The sequence below is a fragment of the Hippopotamus amphibius genome, chromosome 17, assembly GCF_030028045.1.
Source record: "Hippopotamus amphibius kiboko isolate mHipAmp2 chromosome 17, mHipAmp2.hap2, whole genome shotgun sequence".
Lineage (NCBI taxonomy): Eukaryota > Metazoa > Chordata > Mammalia > Artiodactyla > Hippopotamidae > Hippopotamus > Hippopotamus amphibius.
Window position 1 is genome coordinate 17,272,713 of NC_080202.1, and position 22,690 is coordinate 17,295,402.

The 22,690-nt window shown below is 34.9% G+C and overlaps 3 protein-coding genes across 9 annotated transcripts in view; 1 reads left to right on the forward strand and 2 right to left on the reverse strand.

Moving 5' to 3' along the window:
• Window positions 1-22,690, forward strand: part of NF1 (neurofibromin 1) — a 237,044-nt gene that overhangs the window by 165,274 nt on the left and 49,080 nt on the right. The window contains exon 37 of one of the 6 annotated variants that reach the window (XM_057714098.1): window positions 2,736-2,791. The exons of the other annotated variants lie outside the window; for them this stretch is intronic. Within the exon in view, the coding sequence (XP_057570081.1) occupies window positions 2,736-2,784 (49 nt within the window). The 3' untranslated portion in view covers window positions 2,785-2,791. Of the gene's footprint in view, window positions 1-2,735; window positions 2,792-22,690 lie in introns of those variants that run through there. 6 annotated transcript variants of the gene reach the window in all.
• Window positions 2,383-5,113, reverse strand: OMG (oligodendrocyte myelin glycoprotein). The gene is made up of 2 exons (XM_057714101.1): window positions 4,932-5,113; window positions 2,383-4,080 (listed from the first exon to the last, which is right to left on the reverse strand). Exons 1-2 carry the CDS (start codon window positions 4,932-4,934, stop codon window positions 2,749-2,751), a joined length of 1,335 nt encoding a protein of 444 aa, XP_057570084.1. The 5' UTR covers window positions 4,935-5,113; the 3' UTR covers window positions 2,383-2,748.
• EVI2B (ecotropic viral integration site 2B) lies at window positions 11,424-20,033 on the reverse strand. 2 transcript variants are annotated; one of them, XM_057714099.1, is made up of 3 exons: window positions 19,954-20,033; window positions 14,654-14,718; window positions 11,424-13,482 (listed from the first exon to the last, which is right to left on the reverse strand). In XM_057714099.1, exon 3 carries the CDS (start codon window positions 13,465-13,467, stop codon window positions 12,100-12,102), a length of 1,368 nt encoding a protein of 455 aa, XP_057570082.1. In that variant the 5' UTR covers window positions 13,468-13,482; window positions 14,654-14,718; window positions 19,954-20,033; the 3' UTR covers window positions 11,424-12,099. The 2 variants fall into 2 exon arrangements, with proteins under 2 accessions (XP_057570082.1, XP_057570083.1); XM_057714100.1 differs by lacking the exon at window positions 14,654-14,718.

The window sequence follows — 22,690 nt, forward strand, 5'->3', positions numbered from 1 at the left end:
ACCCCTGTCTCACTGACATCTGAACCTGAATCCTGTAGGGTGGAGGAGCTGGGACTGAAGCAACTATATACCATTTCATTCTATTGCTCTTAGAGTGTGGAGCTTGGGTGTTTATATATTTGGAAATTTCTCAAAGCACTGGGCTTGGACATATACATATAATAATACTAACAGCAACATTACTGCATGTAGAATGTGGGGAGCCAAGACACTGTGATAAGACTGTGTGTGAATTATGCCATCTATTCCTCAGGAAAAAATACCCACTATGAATAAGTTCTGCCAGTCCATTTTATAGATGAAGAAACTATGGCTTAGAGCAGTGGTAACTTGTCCAGGGTTGCACAGCTGAGAAGTGGCAGAGACAGGATTTAGGCCTAGAACATTTGACACCAGAGCACATACTCTTCACTACTTTATCCCTTATTGCATTTGCTTTTGTGTTTGTGCTCTTTTTTGGATTCTCTTGACTGGTGAGAAACAAAAGTGTAAAATAAACCTTAGGTATGGATGGATGGATATATAACTTATGAGCTTGAGAGAGAGATGCTGAGGACTAATGCATTTTGAAATGTTTATGGAGCCCAGTAATATAGTAGTTCTTGTCTTAGTGGCAAATAATGATCCCCCTCCATTAATAAGGATAACACAATTTTCTTAGAAGAAAGTATGTAATTACTGCAAGGCTAGATAATACTTCTTTCTGAGGACTTAGAGTCTGTGTGGTTGACATATGTTGTACTTGTAAATTTACTGCATTTTTTTTCTCTGCGTTTTGCAGATACATCAGTAAGATTGGGGTAATTTATAAGTGCCTCTAATGCTATAATACATAATTTCACTTCTTGGTCACTTTTCCTCATAGGATTTCTAAGACGGCATTGGATTTTTGTTCACTTTCAGAGTGAAAGACAGTTAAGAAACCTACTTTCTGTGCAGTTCAGCATATGCGTGTTTTTTAAAACAAGATGCAAGTATGTGGTAGAGTAGGAAATATATAAGAAATTAGCCTCTACCATTGATGGTGAAGATACTAGATCATTGATTGGGAGGGAGTAGAAACAGCTTGCCCATTTTAAAAATCATTTAGGGTACTATTTCAAATAACTTCTTTTCTTCATGGTGAAATTCACTCCTGACAGTAGTGAGCCAGTTAGGTTTGCTGGGGCAGAAGAGTGTTTAAGAGTCACTGTACGAAGTCAGTATAGGAGAGGGATTGCTTCATTGAAACTTAAAAGTAATTTTTCCATAATCCTGCCGCTTAAAAAGTGAGAAAGAAAAAAAAAAAGCACATTAGAAGGTTGTTACTTTTCTCTGTCTCTGAATAGAAATGTTCCCAAACGTGGAAAGAAATCTATCTTAATTTTAAAATTTCTTAAGAAGGAGCACAAAAATTTCTCTCTGTACTCTTTTACCAACTCTAAGAATGCTTGAAATAGATTCTTCCTTATGTCTCACAAATTACATTCCTCATTTGTGGCTCACCCGTTTCAGTTATGCTGTCTTGCATTTTAATCTAGCCTTGTGTTTCAGGGCCTCCTTTTCTGACTCTTGGCTGTTACTTATGTTTGTCTCTAATTCAAAAGATGGCTTACTTTTATATTTGTAGAAAATTCTCAGTTTTCTTCTAGTTGAAGTTCCAGTGCAGTTTGATTTGGAGTGTCAAGATCTGTCCCATGCTCAGCTCTAGTCCTGTTTTCTGTTTTACTGCATTCATCACCTGATTGTAGCATCAGATGAATCCCAGCCTTCTCTGCCTTTCTCTTTTCCCTTTCCTCTCCCTCCCTGCCCATGTTTGTTAGACCCCCATGATTTTATCCTGAAACTGATCTTGTTTTTAACTTAGGTAAGTCAGATTCTAACTTATGATGTGCGAAAGATAAATTTCCCTCTCCTGCACATAGAAGGCTTTTAATTTTGTAAATATTTTAATTTTCTGTTAATGAACAGTCTGTTAAATATGTACTAAAGCTGTTCCTTTGCATGTCTCTAAGCTTAAAATTTTTATTGCATTTTTAATACTTTTCTTAAATGCAAAAAACAGAGCCATTAAACTTTCCTTATTAAAATGCAAAGCCTAGTGTCTTCTAGCTTTTTGAAGAGCTTTTGTCCATTATATAATCTGTAAAATAGCCAAGAGTTCCTCAGAAGCAGGACATCATTTAGATTTAAAACAATTATGGCTTGTGTGTAAAATAATGATGTGACACAACCATTCATGGTGAGGCAACCACAGTTTTACTTTAGTGGCAAAACTCTTGGATACCTTCAATATTACATTTTCCTTAAAGACTTTACCAAGGTACCCTGGAACAAAAAAGGTTAAGTCATTTTGATTCTAAGTAGATTAAGTTGGTATGACTAGAAAACCAAATGACACAGTTATGAGCATAGACCTTTTATTTTTTCCCAGATGTTGACAGTGTAAACATACATAAAATACATATTAAAGTTTAGATGCTTTATATTTTGTGCAATAAATTGAAGCCTTAAAAAGAAAACATTTCATTTAAAAAAAAGAAACTCATTAGTTTTACTTCATTAAGACAGTAAAATAGCAGCAAGTACCAAGACATTGTGCACTTCTTTTATTTAAGACAGGTTACTTCATTTACATCAGAGTCAGAAATGTAAGACTGGCTTTCTTGAATACTTATTATAGCTTGAGTCATTGGTTAGATAGGGGCATATTTTCCCAACTATACATCAAGGAGGAGTTCTTTCATTAATTTCAGAAAATGCAGACCCTCAGACAGCCAGCATGACCACAGCATTGAGCATTAAGAGAAATGAAGCATTTACTTTCCAAGCACTTGCCAGAGAAGAAGGTAAGCGAGTCTTTACATTTGTGGTTGTCTCTTTCCTCTGTAAGTTAAGGGTTGTGCTTTGTTGAGGCATTTCAGAGAAATTATTTGGCATGCCACTAGTAATACTTAGGGTCATAGGTGTTGGGGATGATTTTGTTGAGCTAGTGAGGCTTGTGTTTGTAACCATTCCATCTTGGAGATGAATAGTTAGAGTTGCAGCTGCTGCTTCATGTGAATTGATCATTTCTGTGGATGTATCTTCTGGATAGGGCACAAAAGCCTTGTCAGTGCTAGTAAAGGTGGTGTCTTTGCTTAGAGTGGCACCAAACGTTGTTTCCTTTGTTCGATATTGTTTGGGTATTTTGGTCACTTTGGATTGAGTTACCATACTCAGAGAGTTAATGGTGTCCACTGTCTGCATCCCACTTACAGTGAACAAGCTTGAGGTGAATCCAGAAGATGTGGGGTATATGTTATGTTCCTTCAAAGATGATATTTGGCTAGAGCAGGGAGTCCCTATCACATGGGCTTTTGTTTCCATCATCCACTTAAGTAAGTAAGTAATGTTTTGTTTGTGGTCACATGACCACCTGTTATTGTAAAGGGTTATCTCTTGCAACTGAAAGAGTTGGTCAAAAGCTTGATCTGGAATGAATGTGAACTTATTGTTGTGCAGGTAAAGATGTGTGAGATTTGTCAGGTTTATTAATGTTCCTGGAAGGATTTGTGTCAAGGAATTGTTAGACAGGTCCACAATATGTAGTTTGGAGGGCATGTTGGTTGGAACTGTCCAGAGTTTGTTACTACTGAGGTTGAGAACCTCAAGACTTCTTAGTGTATTTTTAATGAGGACAACCTTTTCCAGCATATTCTTAGAAACATCCAGATATTTAAGGTTCCACTGATAAGCAGTATCAGATTTTTCAAGCAGTTTAATGTTGTTGTTAGCAGCAGACATGTTCCAGAGGGACCGAGGTAACTGAGCAGGCAAGCTTTCAAGCCTGTTGTTTGAAATGTCCAGGGTCCTCAGATTGGTGTACTGGGTTAACTGGTTATGCAGATCAGTAAAGTGGTTATAAGACAGATTTAAATGGATAATATTCTCTTGCAGTCCAGATGGTAATGTAGTCAAGTTTCTGCCTGAACAGTCCACATGCCTGTGCCTCTCGGTGCATATACATTGGAGAGGACAAATGCATAAAATACCAGGTGTGAGAAACAGAAGGATGAACAGCCTGGGAGACATTTTCAATATCTGATATTCCATCAAAGCCTGGAAACAAACAGATACACCCTTCTTTTAATATGCAAATACAATTAGGCATCTGCATGGGTCAGTTAGCATTAGGCAAAATTTTCAATAAACCTCGTTGTTGTTGAGTCCTTTTATAATTGTTCCAGTGATTAAACTAACAAAGCTCCCCTTCATTTATAGTCCAAATGCTTAATCCTTCAGTTGGGGCTATGTGGTAGAGAGAGACTCTCTCCCCTTACTCTCTTCTGCATTTTCTCCTTTATATTTTCTCCCTTCTTTTACCATAGTCTTTCTTATTTATCTTCCCAGAGACTTGATGTTATAAAATGGCATTCTTGGCAAATAAAGAGTCGGAATCTTAAGCTATTACTATTTTGATAATATTCTTCCTTACTCAGATGGGAAAAAATGGCTGTCGTGTCTGTTTTGGTTGTTGTTTTTTTTTCTTTCTTTCTTTTTTTCAGATCTCTGCAGTAATGAAATAGTCAGTGTGTATGTAGGATGAGATTTTATTTCGATGTTAAAATAATACTTTGAAATTCATCTTTGTCTTTTCAGGATAAATATATCCTTGCAAAACATTTTAAGGCACTTGAAAAATCTGACCAACAACATACCTTTAAGTCTCACATTTTAAAAGTGATTTCTTTTCTGTATATTTCAGTGCCGATTCTAAAGGAAAACAGTGTGTATATTTACAGAGTGAATGAATAGTAGAAAGAAGTCCCTCAACTGACACTGCAGCAAATTTCTGGTGCATGCACTTGCTATTGAGTATATATTCAATCCTAACGTTGACTTTCTCTTAAAAAAAGGAAAAAGAAAAAAAATCCGAAGTCTATTTTTTACTGATTTAAATAACAGCTTACCATAGTGTCGTCTTCAACATCAGCATCTCATTTTCTCCGGGAAACTTAAGCTTAAAGGTCGCCTTGTTCTGGAAAGTAGGAACCGCTTCTGGCTGTGGGCTGTGCTTGCCTGCTCAGCTGCATTGTGTTGCTGTGAGCTGAAGCTCTGCAACCACCTGATCAGTACCACATAGGAGGACTGCAGAGCTGTCATTGGTGCTGACTCAAATTTATTGCAAGAGGTGCACACGCAACAGAATGGACCAAAAAAAAATGTTTTTTTAATTTACAGCGTTGACTGTACCCATATATCTCAGCTTCGCTGTAGGATGGAAAACCTCGTGCACATTAGATCTGGCCCTTACTCATTTCTGTGTATTTGAGCTTAGGCTCTACATTTTAACATTTGCCTCATGAAGAATTTGTGGTTCTTTTTAATACACTGATTTTATACATTGAAAAATGTTAAAAATGAATTTGACCTTCCTTGTGGATGGTTTTCTAAGATATTAGTTTAACTATTTTTAACTCTGCCTTTTTATGTTTTTTTTTTCTCAAATGGTATAATTGTCATGTCATTTTTTAAAATAATACAATCTGTTTGATTTTTTTATGTACCCCCCCTAAATATGGTGATTATTATGTACAATCAGGTTTTCAAATTTATCAACCACTTAACTGTTCATCTTTTGGGGAAGTATAAAAATGCTTAAACATGATTATTTTGTCTTTATCTTTCTGATACAAAGGATAATTTGACCCAGGCTGTGCACAAATGAGGCTACATTTTTTAATGAGCATTTTATTCTTTTAATTATCAATTCATGTAGTAAATATACTTTATGTTTTTTTGGTTAAGGATTTTTTTCTTCATGAAATTACTTTGGTGAGTGAATATAAATATCATTTTCTCCAGAGACATCTTTGGTACTATGTGAATGACCATTTATTTGATTTTATGTTTTAAAAATAGTAGCATAAATTTTAGATGATTTCTTCAGAATGTTTCACATTTTATCTTACTGAGAAAAAAATTTATATTGTTTTTAAATTACATGAAATTATGTAAAACGGAAAACTTTCATTAGGGCTTTATAAAATAAGACCAGATTTATGATAGCTTCTGCTCCATTCTTTAGTGGACTGATTGTGTAAATAATCTGTTAAAAAACTTGAATCTAATTTCTAGAATAGCCAGTTTACCTTAGGAAAAAAAACAAAGTCATGACATTTTCTCTATCAAATTGTTACCATTTAAAAACCAGCAATTATTAGCACATTACCTATAAGGAAAACCTCTTTATGCCTATTTACTAAATCATTTGTTTTTCTCAAAATTACATTTGCTGTTATTTTACCCCAAACTTTACCCTAAGTAGAATTTATTGCATTAAAAATTTAAGTTTATTTTCTTAGAAAAGAAACTATGCTGTAGGAGTCATCCTTTGAATGAAATTAATGTTCCTCGAAAAGTACGTACATTCTAAAAGTCTGCAGTGTTAGAAATTTACTATTGATCGGGTACTTTATTCCTACTTTACTTTGAGGGTTCAGCCTTGGACTGTTAATAAGATTCTTTCTATGGATTTCAGAAACCAGTCATCAATCTTAGTGCTTAAAAATACTACATTCAGCAATATTGTTGTGGAAATAAGGAATGATAGTTTTGACATTTAGCTTTCTTCTATTTCAGCTTCTGTGTATGTTAAACTTCAAGGGATATAACTGAGGGTCAGTTTACCAAACACTTAAATCTCTCCTTTTAATTTTAGGAAGTCTTGTTACATCCATGTGGAATTAGAGTTCTCCAGTTCCATTATACTTATTGGTGTTTTTGTTTGAAAGAAAGAACATGTTATTTCATTAGCCAGTGGATCATATGAATTTGGGTTTAGGCTATATCGAGATCAGATTTTGCAGCATATGATAGAAATTCCAGTATAATAGTAGTGGCAGTGTTTCTTATTTCAAGTTTGGGGACATACCAAATTGCTTCTGTTATTCAGAGATTATTGTAAAATTCTCAAAAAGAAAAAAGTGGGTGGAAGTATTGTCCACAGCCATACTATCCTGAATGTGCCAGATACTTGTCTAATCTCAGAAGTTAAGTGGTGTCAGGCCTCGTTAGTACTTGGATGGGAGATAAAGGGCAGTACATTTTAATATACTTGAATCGTAATCATCTGTCCTCATGATTTTAGAAATTCTCATGAAATAAAATAATAGTATATTACATTACTCAAAAAAAGAACAATTTTTTTGTAGGCTTAAGTGTTTGTTACAATTTATTTTAGATGTTATTCAGACACATTATATTTCAGTTAAGTCAAATATTCTAGATGAAGCAGTAAATTAATTTACATATTCTTTTGTGAAACACACCATTCTAGGATATATTACCCCAACATTGTGAAAGGTATAGCAAATTACCCTCCAGGGAACAACTATTCCATGTTAAATCAACAATTTGGAAACCCAGTCAGTTTATCTTTGTTACTTAAGTTGATAACATTTGTTGTGCTTATTTGAGAGTAAAGGTATTATATTCTCTATTTTTGGTAATATAGTTGGCTATTCAAACTGAATTTACTGCTGAATTTACTGAAAACAGCTAAGAGTACTGAATAAAGTATTTTAAAAGCATGGAAGAGCTGACAAGATAAAAAATTATCAGGTCAGGGGCTTCTTAGGTGGCACAGTGGTTGGGAATCCGCCTGCCAGTGCAGGGGACACGGGTTCGATCCCTGCTCCAGGAAGATCCCACATGCTTCGGAGCAACTAAGCCCGTGCGCCTGCGCTTAAAAAAAAAAAAAAAAAATTATCAGGTCAAAATTCAAGTGAATCCGCCCTTTCTCCTACATCACCACCCGTTTTCCCCCATGCCGCTGGCTTGTTGCCAAAACTCAGTCACTTGTTCCCTAGAATGTCCTTCATCTGGATTTATCTGTTTGCTTCCTTGTGAAGATTTAATTTGTTCCTCTATCCCCCATATTTCCTATAAATGGTTTCTGACGGCATTAACATAATTGCTTATTTGTATCATCCTACAGTAGTTTCAAAATAATACCAGTGTTGCTACAGATAATTAGATTACAGACTACTGAGTAAAGTTTGATTCTTTGCAGACTTATTTGTTCTTAGAATATATTTCACTAAGGATGTATAATCAATTCTGTGTCCTGATGCACCTTGAAATGATTGTTTTTGCTGTATTTTTATATCACCAACTTTACATAAAGTTAGCTTCATTTGTTTCATCTACTTATCAGTTTTTAGGGACTGCTTTAGTCAAAACTATGTAACAATGTATATTCAGGGAAATCTTGCTACTCTCTCCCCTCCATCCTATTCCTTTTCTCCTCTTATTGGTGACTATTTTTATTAGCTTTTGGTTGTATCTTAACAGTATTTCTTTTTGAAAACAAACAAAAATATGTATGTATGTATCATATGTTCTTATCTCCCCCCTTCTCATATGAAAAGTTGCATACTAAGTAGACTGCTACACATCTTGTTCTTTTTTTTTCTTAAAAATATACCTGAAAGACACTTCATATCAGCATGTAGGGATCGTTCACATTCATTTCCTGATGCCTAGTACTCGGTCTGGGAGTGTACCATAGTTTATTAACCTGTGCCCTGTTGATGGGCATCTGGATTATTTCCACACTTTTGCTGTTACAAATAATGCCACAGTGAATAAATACCCTTGTGCCTAAGTAATTTTATATTTTACCCAGTGAGTCTTTGAAAAAAATTCCTGCAAGTAGGATTGTGGAGTAAAAGGGTAAGTGCATTTGGAATTTTTCTGGATATTATCAAATTTCTTTCTATAGACTATACCATTTTGTAGTTCTACCAGCAGTATGTCAGGCTGTCTAGTTCGGTAGAGCCTCATCATAGACTTTGTTGCTGAACTTTTGGATGTATATCCATCTGATGGGTAATAGTATCTCAGTGCAATTTTAAATGCATCTTTCTTATTATAATAAGTGTTGTATACCTTTATATATGTTTTTAAGGATCATTTAAATTTTTCTTCTGTGACTGTCTTTTATATGTTTTGCATATTTTTTCTAGTGTGTTGTGGGTATTCCCCATCTGTATTTAGGTTTTTTAAACTGTAGGGATATTAGCCCTTTAAGCTGCACATTTTTTCACCAGTTTGCCCTTTGTCTTTTGACGAAGCTGCTGTTGTTTTTGTGTGTGTTTGTGTGTGTGTCTGTGTGTGTATGTATGGTTTGTTTTGTATTTAAACGTTTTGTGTAATTGGATTTCCTTTTTTTTTTTTAATTAGTGCTTCTGAATTTTGAGTCTCAACTAGGAAGGTTTTGTCCCACTTTCAGATTATAAAGGAATTCACTCATATTTCTTCTATGTTTTGTATAATTTCATGTTTTATATTTATATTTCTGATCTGTTTGGTGTTTATTCTAATGTAGTATGAAGTATGGGTCTAATTTCATCTTCTGCCAGATATCTATTGAGTTTTCCCAATACTGATTTGAGATTTGAGTCTATTTCTGGACTTTCCATTCTGTTCCATGGATCTCTTTGTCTAATCATGTACTAGTATCACAGTGCTTTACTTATAGGTGCCCATATATTTTGCTACTTTACTTTTTGTTCAGAACTAGGTAATAACAGTTAGAGTCATTCTCATCCAATTCATTGTGTTGCCCAACACCAAATGGAATACATGTATGATAAATGCATGTTGCAGTGCGTGAAGTAGGTGCTCTTTGGTCTTACGTTTGTGAAAAGAATGCTGAACCAGGAGTCCGGGAACAAACTCAGTTTTCACTACCACTTCTAAGCAGGTCACTTACTCTCTCTGGGCCTGTTTTCTCAGCTTTTAACAAATAAAAGGAGTTGAACTAGATGGTTGCTCTGAATCTGGTTAATGTTGATCTAGTAAGAGCACCACCGGTGAGTAGTATGTAGTTCAGTCTATGTTTTATTCCCCAGGGCCTTGTCCTTTTGCCATAGTCATGAAATAAACTTTCTCTTCTGAATCCTACTTCTTTAGTCTTTTCTGTAGGTTTTTCTTTGTTCCAGCATTTTCTTCTCTCCTGTTTCTTTTATTAGCTTGCATTTCTTTCTGCTGATGAGGCAGGGATTGCCACTGTTTGGCTGCTCAGCTTCCACTTACCTCAGTGGGGAAAAATTGTATGCAGTAAACGGGAATTACTTTCCCCCTGGCAAAGAATTTCTTAAAAAGCAAAAAGTAGCTGCTGTTCTTCTGTTATACAAAGAACAGAAGGAGAAAAGCTGCCTCTGTAGTGTTTGAAGAAATCAGACAAGGAGTATGACCAGGTCATCAGTTTTTGATTTACCTATGAGGGTTGGTATTTCCTTGTATTTCCCAATACTCCTCCTTCAAGAGGTCGGAAAAGAAAGTGATGAAAAAGAAGAGCAAACATGTGGCAAGAGCCCGTTAGGTAACAATCGCATATGTAAAACAAGAAAGGTTATGATGATTTAAGGCATATCAAAGCCTTGACCAAATATAAAAACTTTATACATTATTTACCGTAACCAGAATACTTAAAATTCAAAAGAATAAGAGGAAATTCTTAAACTCCTAATTATTGCTGAATAAATTAACCTTGAAAATGGTAAGTTTGAAAAACACATGAAAGAACTTTTTAATGTGGAAGACAGAAGAAAACCAACATAATATGACAATAAACATCATGCTTATTCAAGAAAAATAAGAAGTGCAAGGAAGTGTTTCTGCAGATAAAAAGTTTTAATAGTAAGGGATGCCTAAAAAATTTAAAGAGAAACATTGTATATAAAATGTGCAAAAGTCTCCTAGTTTTTATCAAGATGGAGTTTTGTTAGTTTCTTGAACACCAGTGCTACAAGTAAATACTATATTTTATTCTGAAAAATCCCAGAACTATGAGAGGTTCTCCAAAGGTAAATTACCAGTAAGGCCACCATATTTCATTCTAAGTGACTGTTTCCCCTAGGAAACAGTTCAGGTAGGGATAAGGAGGAAGAATTTGTGCTTTTGGGCAGAGGAGCACTTCTGCAGGCACAGGCTGTCATCTCCACAGGAGTAAGCCAGTGAACTCTCTCCACCTTGACTTTGACAAAGATTGGGCCCGCCCCTACACTGATAACTCAAATTTATTATTTGTCAGGTAATGAATAAAAGATTAAATTCTGTGTAAGTAAGAAAGGTGGTTTAAGAGTTGAGAACCATCTGCAGTTTGATACAGTCCTTTTTTTTTTGTCATCCAAATTTGGAATGAAGCCACAGAGGTTTTTTGTTATTGTTGTTTTTTCTTTTATAAGATTTCTTTTTTGTGTGTGGGGGAGGGGGGTGTTTGAAGCATATAAAGAAGAAACTTTGGGAATTCTCTGGCTGTCCATTGGTTAGGACTCCATGCTTTCAGTGCCAAGGGCTTGGATTCAATCCCTGGTCAGGGAACTAAGATCCTGCAGGCTGTGCACAGTCAAAAAAAAAAAAAAAAAAAAAAAGAAGAGGAAGAAGAAGAAACTTTTTAAAGAGACTAGTTTTAAAATTTGTGCCCTGCCAACAAGATAGGAAAATGTCTACGTTTTATGGTGCATGCTCTTATTTTTTTCAGAGTAAATGTCCCCAACTCAACCCCCCAATTTGATGCTTTAATATGTCTGTATTACAGTTTCCAATGAGAGCTAAAAGGAAATTTACTCTCAGACATATGTTTTAATCTCTCATCCCCACAAACTTGGAATAGTTATTTAATACCTGAGGTATTAATTTAAAACTTATACTTTTGTTTAAAACTTGGAGTATATATTTAAATTCTCTCACATACACCCCCTCAAACTTTGAAACAGAAAAATAAAATTTTATTTATTCAGGGTAACTTTATATACAGCTTTTCAGGAGAAAAATGTCCATTGGGTAATAATAAGTATATGTAGATTGCTTGTTTCTAAAATGATTCAATTATTGATATACATACCATCCACATAAGTAAAGTGTACTATACATTAAAGTTAGGTTCTATAGCTGGTAAATAGACCACTGTTAGTTTTTTTTTTTTAATTCCTCTTGTGCACATAGGCTTTGAGCAGATTTCAGGTAGTTCCTGAATAAAAATCAAAATTGGCTACCAGTTGCCATTTAATGTATTTCATCACATGAAGAAAAACAAGATTGGAGTCCTTTAAGAAGATACAAAATCAGCTACAAAGCAAGTTCTGCAGGTGGGGGTGGCAGGGATTCATTGAGATCTTGGTCAGAATCAGGAGGAACAGGGGACTCCTGACACTGGATCTCGTTGTTGGCATCCTCCTGGTTTTTCATTAAATCTTCTGGTGGCAGGGTCAAGTTAAGTGAGTCAGGGGGAGGTGGAAATGACTGTTTGAGCTCAGAATTATGATCTTCACAGACTTGATTGAGACAGTCCAGAGATGATGGGAGATTGGTGGAATCATTTGGAGGAGGAGATACAGTTGTCACTGGGGGGTTGTCAGATTGGTTGCTCTCCTTTCCTTCCAAATCAAGAAGGGGAGGAGGCGGTGGAGGCAGATCTGCATCATCTGAAGAGGAAACAGCAGTGCCGACTGTTGATCCATCAGCACTATCTTCTGATGTACCATTTGCTTGATCTTTTATTTTCTCTGTTTTGGGATTGTTAGACTCTTCAATGTTTTCGTTTGATTCAAACAACTTAACTTCTAAGTCATCTGCTAAAAGTGTGCTTTTGCTTGGTTTCCAGGCCATAATTGAAATAATTGATGTACGTTTTGTGAATACTTCGTTTTCTCTAATGTTATCCAGACACACGTCAGGCGTTTCACCATCAGCAAATGGAGACCTGCCTGCCCAATTTTGATCATTTAACACTGGTTTTCGCAAGCATTTCCATAGTACAATCAGGAATATAATTACCAACATAGAAGTCAGAATCACACCAATTAACGTGGCCGCTATTGAATTAGCATTGGTAGCCTGTGGGCTGTTTTCACTGATAGGTTCTAGGATGAATCCTGGTGTAGCCCTAGGTGAACTTTTGACAGTTGGTGTTGGTTCTATGGATAGATTATGAACAGTTGGTGATATTAATTTTCTAGAAGAGGTGTGGATAGATGATGGTTGTTGAGTGGGAGTGTAGACAGATGGCGGTGCTTGTCTGGTAGAATGGGCGGATGGTGATAGCTGTCCGGCTGAGGTGAACGCAGGTAGTGCTGTTCCCTGGGAGGAGGTGTTGGCCATTGGTATTGGTTTTCTGGTGACATTATAGGCAAGTGGTTGTCCAGCAGGAGTATGTGCTACTGGTTTCCCAGAAGAGGCATAGGCAGCTGCTGTTGGTTGTCCAGTAGCAACCTTGGCAGTTGTTATTGGTTGTCCAGAAGAAAGGTTGTTGAATTCTGTTGGTTGACCCAAAGGATTCTCTGTTGTGCTTTGAGAATTAGCCGAGACATATGGCATTGATGATCTAAATAAAGTAGACTGTGGTTGCTTCTCTGTTGTAGTTGCTTCTGTCACTGAGCAAAAAGCATCGTTCAGATGTCCACAAAACAAAATTAAGATGAAATATTTGGGATCCATTTCAGAATGTTTCCTCTTTACCAGTAGTTTTATAATAAAAGAAAGACAGACAATTAGGTATCATTTAGTATCTGGCATAAAGTAGGCAGGTACTTGATAAGTATTTATCTTTCCTAATTTAGACTTGATACACTATAGGCTAATGTGACCAGCTCTTAAATATACTCTAACTTATCATACAACATTTGGACCTCATAGGCAGTGACCTCTCAATTCTTTCATAAGATCTGAACTTGGCCCTGATGCCCCTGTAGGTTTATTTTATTACAGTCGTTCATTTCACAGTCATACATTTCAAATGCATAGGCTCTGTATGCTGGTACCGTGGTGCGCTACTTTTTCCTCTGTTTACTACTAGAAATGCATTGATTCTGCTGCCTTCAAGGACACCAGTGACCATCTATTACCTAATCCAATGGTCTTTTCCTTCTTTTTTTCCTGTCTTGATCACATTTGACACTGTTGATTATTCCTTCACTACTATTCGAGTAGCTCTTTGTAGTCATCTTCCTTTCATGTTCACCTCGCTAGCTCCTGTTTTTCTCTTGCATCCTAAATATGGTACTTAATAACTTGATATGTATTCCATTCTTACTCTTAGTTACTTTTCTTAATCCTGGATATTTAAGGTTTCAGCTCTTTCCTTTATGCTCTAACTCCCAAACCTGTATATCCAGCGTAAATTTCCTTAATTCTTGTTCCATTTGTATGACTTCTGGGTGGATATTTCCATGTATATATCTCACTATCAGCAAATTCAACATTTTTAACACAGAATTCATCTTCATCTCGAAAGTGACTCCTGACTTCTCTATTTTTGTTAATGGTTACTACCTTTGTGAGTTTCTCATGCACAGAGTCTAATGTATTACGTAATCTTTGCAGCAGCATCAGTGTCTAGCACAGCATCTTTAGGACCTCATATTTTTAAAGGATTCAATTCAACTCAGTCCTGGGCTCAAAATACTAAAGTGCTCTTTGAATCTGGTTGTGTAAGTAGTCTTGCTGCTGCTTTTGTTTATTAATTGATAAACACCATCTTTGTGTCAGGCCCTGTTCTGGTTTAGGAGATAGCAAAAAAATTTTTTTGTAAGTTCTACTGGCAGAAACAAACAAACAAACAATAAATAAATAATTTGATAAGTTTTCTCACAAAGGTATGCAGGAGATACACAGAGGAACTAACCTAGTGTGGGAGGGCTTCAGCGAAGGTTTCTCAGAAAGTAAAACTTGAACCGAATCTTGAAAGGTCTGTAAGAATTAATTAAGCAAATAAAATATTCCAGCCAGAACAACATATGAGCATAAGAAAAGAAGGCACGTGTGTAATTTTGTGGGGTAGGGTTTCTTGTGCGATATGGCAGATGCTAAAACTTAAAGTGCTAAAACTTGAAGAGTTTTAAGTTCCAATTCTACTTCTACCACCTGACTACCTATCTAACCAAGAGAACTAGTCACTTAATTTCTCCTGTTCTCAAATGCCTTATCTCTAAAGGGAGGATGGTTTTCAGCTCTGTATGTAATATACTTGTTTTTCACATCATTAAACACAATGGTAACTATTTGGTTATTTCTTAACATTAGGGAAAGGAAGATCTCAGGGTTTTAGATCCTGGTCCATATGATTTGAAACTATAGTTTTTCTGTGATTTTTAGGCCAATCTGAGAGCGATTTGATGGTCTGTGCAAGGTACAATAACAGAAGAGGAACTCCCTCAAGTTTTGCAAATAAGTAGACTTTTCAGCATATTTGAGTAGTTTACATTGCTTACTCCTCTACCACTTGGTGCAACAGTGATGATAAATTACCCTATTCTAGTAGAAGATGACCTGATTTTTTTTTTTGTACAATCTCTTCCTTTTTATTTTCTCTGTAATACTTCAAACCTAAACTTTAAAATATTCTCCTTTAAACCCCCTGCACACTGATGATGAATTACTCTTCAACCAGGTTACTGTTCCGTTGCTTAAGAGTTCCCCATTGCTGTCAAGATAGAAATTCTAAACTGAGTTTTCTTCCTTCTGGCTTGGGTTTACCAGTCCAGACTCATATATCTTATGACTGAAACTTCTCATTCAGCCTCTTCCTCATCTTACATACTTCCTAAACACACATTCCCCCCCAGCCCCCAAACAGACACTTTTAATTAATTTTTTCCCCCCTAAACAGATACTTCTGAGAGTGTATTCTTTTTTCCAAACCCAGCCTCTTCCCCCTTCTGGCTGCCTAACTGAACCTGTCCTCATCTGTCAGACCACAGCTTAAATTCCCTTCTTAGACCAAATCCTCTGTGACTGACCACAGCCCAAAGAGCTCGGCCATTCCCTGAATCCCTGTAGTTCTTGTTATGTTTATAGTTCCTTAGGTAATTCTTCATGTATGTACCTCACTCACACTTCCTTTCTCTTAAATAATTGTGTTTATTTTTTATGACTTAACTTTTCACATTTTTTTGTTACTATCCCTACCCCCTCAAACAAGATTATAAAGAACCTTGAAGAAGACAGAAAGAAACAAAGAAAAATCCTTATCTAGGATACCCTATGTGTTGTACCATCTCAGGTGTTTTACACACTTCCTTTGATTTAACCTTTAAATAACTCTGTGAGAAAGATGAAAGAATCCTTGATTTACAGATAAATAGACAAATTCAAATGCATTAAGCAACTTGCCAAATGTTATATCACTGTTAGTGACATATTGGGAATTTATACCCAGGACCATCTGATTCCAAAGCATATGCTCTTTCTACTACCCCAAACTGCCTCATATTTTTGTATTTTAATTTCTTTACAGCAGAGTGCTGTATATGTTAGCAGCTCAGTAAACATTTAACCTATATTGGGCTTCCTGGTTCTTTTCCATTTCTATTTTTCACTGTTTATTAATACTTCTACCAGAATGTAAGCAGAGAAGGTGAAATCTGAGTTATTAAATTATGCTTTATATCAATTTGGCAAAAGGTTTAAGAAGGAAAAAATTTGAAACTTTTGGCATAAATATGGGAATTTAAATCATCTCTAGATGGCTGTCATCCATGCAGTTCCTACCTACTGTTCTTACAAATTACCTACCCCTTCTCCCCAAAAAAGGCCTCATTAGAAAGTGTTATTCTTTAGAGTTTCACTTTAGTTTTCAAAACATACCATCCAGAGCCACAAAAAACATAGGCCATGAATTGTCTTTTGCCAAAAATGTTTCTTCTTTTGTGACTTTTCTTAAAATTTTTAGAAAACCCACGCAGTTCCATTTTTCAGTTAGCTGAAAGAGGCATTAGAGAAAGAAAGAACCCAAATAGGAACATAATTATAAGCCCAGTTTAGTTTGTAAGATCAATTTTGATAGGTTCATAACTTCTTTCGTCAGTAGGAACGTGATAGGACCTTCAGTGTATGAGATTTTCCACTTGTCATTTAAGGTTACAGCAATATTAAAACCAAATTCTATTTTTTACCTGTCATACTCCTTTCTCCAACTCCCATTTAGCTATACTCCTAGGGTCTGCTAAATCAGAATGCTAGAATCTGTCTTAGAATTCTACAGCAATTCAGAATAGTTCAGAAAAAAGGAACAGAATTAAAAAAAAGAATAAATAGGGATATAATAATGAAGAAACTGACTTTTTTTCTAGTTCAGAGACAGGCCAATGCAGAAAGTTATTTAACGTATGTATTTTAAATATATGTAAGCCATGTGTACCTGAAATACCAACGTTGTTTCAGCAGGGAAGGAAGGTAGAAAAAAAGAACCGTATGGGGCAAGGGGATAAAAAGGAAGAGGAAATGTTGGATAAGATGAAATGAAAAAGGAATGTCAAGAAATACAAAATAACAGAAAAGAGAAAAATAAAGCAAAACTTAGAGTAAGCAGCAAATACATGGGAAGGGGGAAGGTAAATTGATTAGAGGAGGTATTGAAAAGAAGAAAAGTTAATAAAAAGCTGAAGAACAAATAGTGATTATGTATTTAGCAAGAAGTTAGGGTAGAAGGTTAAAGTGAACAAAATTAGAAGTTGGGGGAGAATATCGAAAAAGATGAAAAAAGGAACCACAGCGTGCGGCTGTCTTTGTGGATATAGGGAAGCAGCAAAGAGGAACCATCTTCCCAAAACGGAGGGCAGGACTTAAGTCACCCATCTTCTCAAACTCACTTCTCATTTCAGGCTCTCCTGTCTGCTCTAAATATCCTTAAGATTCCCACCCCCCTTTTTTTCCTGGCACTACCCAGAAGCATACTTGTTAATTACTCTAAATAACCTATGCACAACCTGTGTAGTGTTTTTTCTAGAAATCTCTTAGGCTGCTGTTCAGGGAAAACCTGAATTTGTCTACTTTTATACGGTAGTATTTTGCTCATTATTTTAGGTTTGGACTTTGAGGTTTAAGTCTGTGATTTTGGTCCTTTGTTTTTCCTGAATATTGAAAAAATTTTTAGGAAGAAGAAAAAAATCAGCTCTTTTAACTAAACATTTTAAAGGCAATTATAGTGTAGTAGGAGTCCCCATATATTAGACACGTTCTCATAAATATAATGCATAAATACATAAAGAATTTAGCATTTAAAATTGATGCTAAGTTGGATATGATAATAGAGATGTCATTGTCTTTTAAAGGGAATCAAGGAGATTTGGAGAGGATATCCTAGACAAGGCAAGTTTAGGTAGCAGTATCAATTTTGATTACTTTGATTTTCAAAGAGTTTCGATGACTTTGATATAGTATTATGATAGATTAAAATGTAGTGTATTATATCTCCAACTAGTAAAGTTATGAAACCAGAAAAGGAAGAACACAGCAATTCCATATCTTGAGGAAAAGCAGAAAGGGAAATTAACTTTGAACTGTGATAGAAATTATTTGATGACTATCTTTTATCAATAACAATAGCTACCATTTACTGAGTACATGCCAAATGTTCGGCACTATCCTATTTTAATGAGCAAGGTGATGTTATCATCTTACAGATAAAGCTGAGATACAGAGAAGTTGGGTAATTTGCCAGAGTGTCACAGCTCTAAATAGTAGCCCTGATACGGAAACCGGTCAGTCCTGTACCAGAATGCTTTCCTTCTATTACATTTATAGTAAAATTATGAAATAGGAATGTTTTTTGAGGTGAGGAGATGTGAGCTCTCTGGGAACAGATATGTAAGTAACTTTTGGAGTTAGTCTTATATAAAAGGTTGGACAAGAACTACCAGGAAACTGTTTTAGTCCTATTACTCTATGAAAACGGTTATGGGAGTTTTGAGTGGTTAGCCTATAAGCTGTCATAGTTGAGGTGATTTTCAAAGCTTGGACATTGACAGGCATCAGGTTTATATTTAACAAATTCATACTTATTCAGAATTCATAATTTCCTTCTGAGTAGAATTATATAGGCATTTGCTGAAAAACACAAGCACTATTAAACTCTGTATTTGGAACTGACCCTTTAAAAATAGACGTCTTGTCAAAAAAAGAGATAAAAATCTTTATTTTTTAACTTCTGTAATAGTTACTTAGAAGAAATCCAAGGTGGACTTCTGTAAGGGCACGTCATAAGTACTTAATGAAATGTTGAAATAGGATATCACCCACTATGAATTTATCACTCTGTGATATTACAAGTCTATGTAAACTCTGTGCAGTTTTTATTTTGAAAGATATTTACTTTGTAACTGCCCAGCTTACTCAGAGAATAAGCATCTTTTCTCCATATTAACAACTTTCTATTCTGTGGGTGTTTTTTTTCCATATCTATTTTATACTGTTTACTAAAGACTCACATAATAATACATGACTTAAATACGTAGATGATATGAGTTTCTGTACACCCATTTTATCATTGCAGTGTTTTCTTAGCTGTAAAACTGAGGGATGATATTTTCATGTCATCATTATTATTTAAATTTAAAATACCATTTGTGTAAAAACTAAAGCATATATAGTAATGATAATTGAGTATCTCATCTAATCACCTTTGGATTTTTTTTTAATTAAGTGAAGGTGAAGGTGACCATTGTTATTTGGAAACTAAAAGGGATTAAAAAGTAAAAATAATTTAAATCTATGGATTATGTTATATACAGGAAAACTTTATAGAAAGCAAATCAGAATTTTTAACAATCAGTATTTTGGGGTTATAATTTATAGTCATATCCCATGAATTTCAGTCATATCCCATGAATTCTATTTCCAACCCTTAGCTTTATCTGCCATGGCTATAGTTTTATTTCTTTTAATTACAGAACTAAAGTCAACAAGCATAATGAATGGATAAGCTTTAAATGGTTTATATTATAGAAACCTAGGTGAAAATTTTTCTTCAAGGCAAACTCAACACTGAATTTTTAAAATTCCGTGCAACAAAACCACAATACCTGTTATAGACATCTTTAGACTATCGGACTTTAAGTTTAAAACAATAATGAAATTTTAGTTTTAAAAGTAAATTTTATATAAAGTAAAGATCAAACAAGATTGCCTGTGAGAGAATTGTCTTACCTTGGCTGTTAACTTCTTTTGCAGAATGCTAAATTCTTGTTCTAACTGAACATTTTGGTCATCTGGCTAAGAAAGCAAAGGGGGTGGTTCAGTTCAGATTAAAAACAGTCCTCTAGCAAACTGAAATGGTTTCTGTAGAAAAAGAGGAAGTTTATCAATAGTTGGTTCCGGAAGTGCAATAAGCCACAAAATGACTAAGAAATGTAGTACTTTAACAGAACTTATTTTGAAACACAATTTGGAGCTACATGATTTGAGTGCTTTTAATTAACATTTATAGGTAAACATTTGAGACTCTCTAGTAATGTGATTATATAGTTTAAATATTTAAAATAGAACCTTGGAGAGAAAATTATATGCTATAAGGAAAAAATGCCATTCGGGTTGTTACCCATAGTGAGATTTCTTTTCATAACAAGTGAATAATGTGTCCTGTTTACTTGTATGACCTTAGGCAAGTCACTGTACTTGTAAATCACCATTTCCTCCTCTGGAGGAATATTTCTGCTACTGAGTTTTGTGAGGATTAAGATAACATGTATAAATGCCTTACATACAGCAGATAGCCAGTAAATGTTAATGTTATTTCTTCGTACATAATTTAGGCGAAGCCCAGATAAAAGTATGATTAATTTTTGACCAGATACTTTCCTAAATGATTTTTGAGTTCAAGTCCACAACTCTTTGGTTACCCACAAAGTAGGTAATTGTCAGTGAAAAGTAAAATAAATTGGGAATCATCTTTTAAATAAGTTAACTAATAATAAGTAAAGTATGTTGAGAAGAGTGTGAGCCAGTCTGAATACAAATTTCTTTGGGCATGTCACCTTCTAGCCTCTTTCCTCATCTGAAAAGTGGAGATCATAATTCTTCATTTATAAATGTATTATGGAATTAAATGTAAAGTGCCTAGCATAGCACCTACTAGAGTAGATACAGTAAGCATTAAACCATGTCCTGCTTTCCCCTGGTCATTGCACAGGAACACAGATTATTAAGACCTAGTTCTTAACGTCAAGGCATTTATAACTTGGTACAAAAAGAATAGTTTTTTTTAATATGCTATAAACTTATTTTATATAATATAATTTGCTATATATAATATACAGTATGTTATAAACTTTTAAAATATTCTATAAACTTTTTTTGTTTCACTGTTTTTAAATCTCTGAATTAATAAGCATGTGGACCATAGCACCCAAGGGTAGAAAAAAAGTGTCTTTCTTCAAAAATAACTTTTAAAATTTGAACTCAAAACATTTCTTAACTTATGACCTTTAAACACTGGTCAAGTTTGGAAAGGAACCACTTGCATGAGCTACCATTGGATGTTGTCAATCTGAGGATGCATGTTTAATAGCCAAAAGAGTGAGTAATGAATTTTAAATATTCCTGCAGTAGAAGCTTTCTGTTTTGTGAGAAAATGTATGTTGAATAGGAAAATAGTTGCCTAGTTAATTTCTTCTTTTTAAAAAGGCACTTAATTTGTTTCAGTTTACTCTGACAAGTATTTATATGCGACACTTGATTCAAAGACTGCTTTGCGTTATCACTATTCTAGCGCACAATCTCAGATTTTTTATTTGCACAAAATGGGAGCTCTGCCCAGTTTCAAGTCTGATCCTTTTTACCCCTCAAAAGATAACCTGATCACCACAGTTGGCATAAGTATTCTTTTTTTTTAAGCTCTTTATTGGAATATAATTGCTTTACACTTTTGTACCAGTTTTTGAGGTACACCAAAGTGAATCAGCTGTATTTATACACATATCCCCATATCCCCTCCCTCCCGCAACTTGGCATAAGTATTCTTTTGCTTTCCTTTTTCCTTTGTTGATGTTTACCTTTTTCTGAAATGATGTGGTTATGATTTGTTATTTAGGAAATGGGTTTTTCATAAATTGGTAATAAATTGATTACAAAATCGATGCTTTTTTTTTTCCCCTCTCATTTTAAGATGTAACCTTAAAAAAAATGTAACCTAAGTCTTTGGCGCCATGAAAATTTTAAGAATTGAATTTGATGACCAAGAGCAGTATGACCTTGGGAATTATGCAAAAATTATCAGTGCCTGGAGCTGGAGCTCACCCCATTGTAATTAAATCAGAAGGACGGGGTGTGACTTAGGCATTGGTGAGTTAAACTCTTCAGGTGATTCTAATTTACAGTCAGGATGAGAATCACTAACCTAGAAGGGAGGGTAAGATTGTGGTAAGACTTAGAAGAAATATATAAAATCTTTTCTGAAATGTCTGGCATATCGCCCAAAATAAATGCTCAGTAAGGGATGAGATTTCTTAAATGTGGTCAGATCTTTAATTAAGTATGCCCTGTGTCAGTTTCAGTGGACAGTTGGAAAGTCTCTCAAACCAATTTTTGTAATATATTGAATTGAAGATGGAAGTCTTGACTTAAATGTAAGTCATTATTTTACTTGAACCCAGTTTCTTTAAAGGTTAAACAGTTACCTGAAGTATCCTGTTTTCCAAATTAGAATAAACACACACGCATACACACATCTTTCCTTTGCTCATGTCATATTGGATAATAAAAAAATAAAACTGGCCATTTATTAGGCCACTTGGCATTCTCAAAGTCCAAAAAGTCTATCAGCCTTTCGATATTTGCTATAAATAATCCAATAAGCAATATTTAAAGAGTAATGTTACACTTAAACAGTAAGATATGCTTTACATTTACACTTAGCCTTCTATTGTGGCTATAAATCTCATCTGTT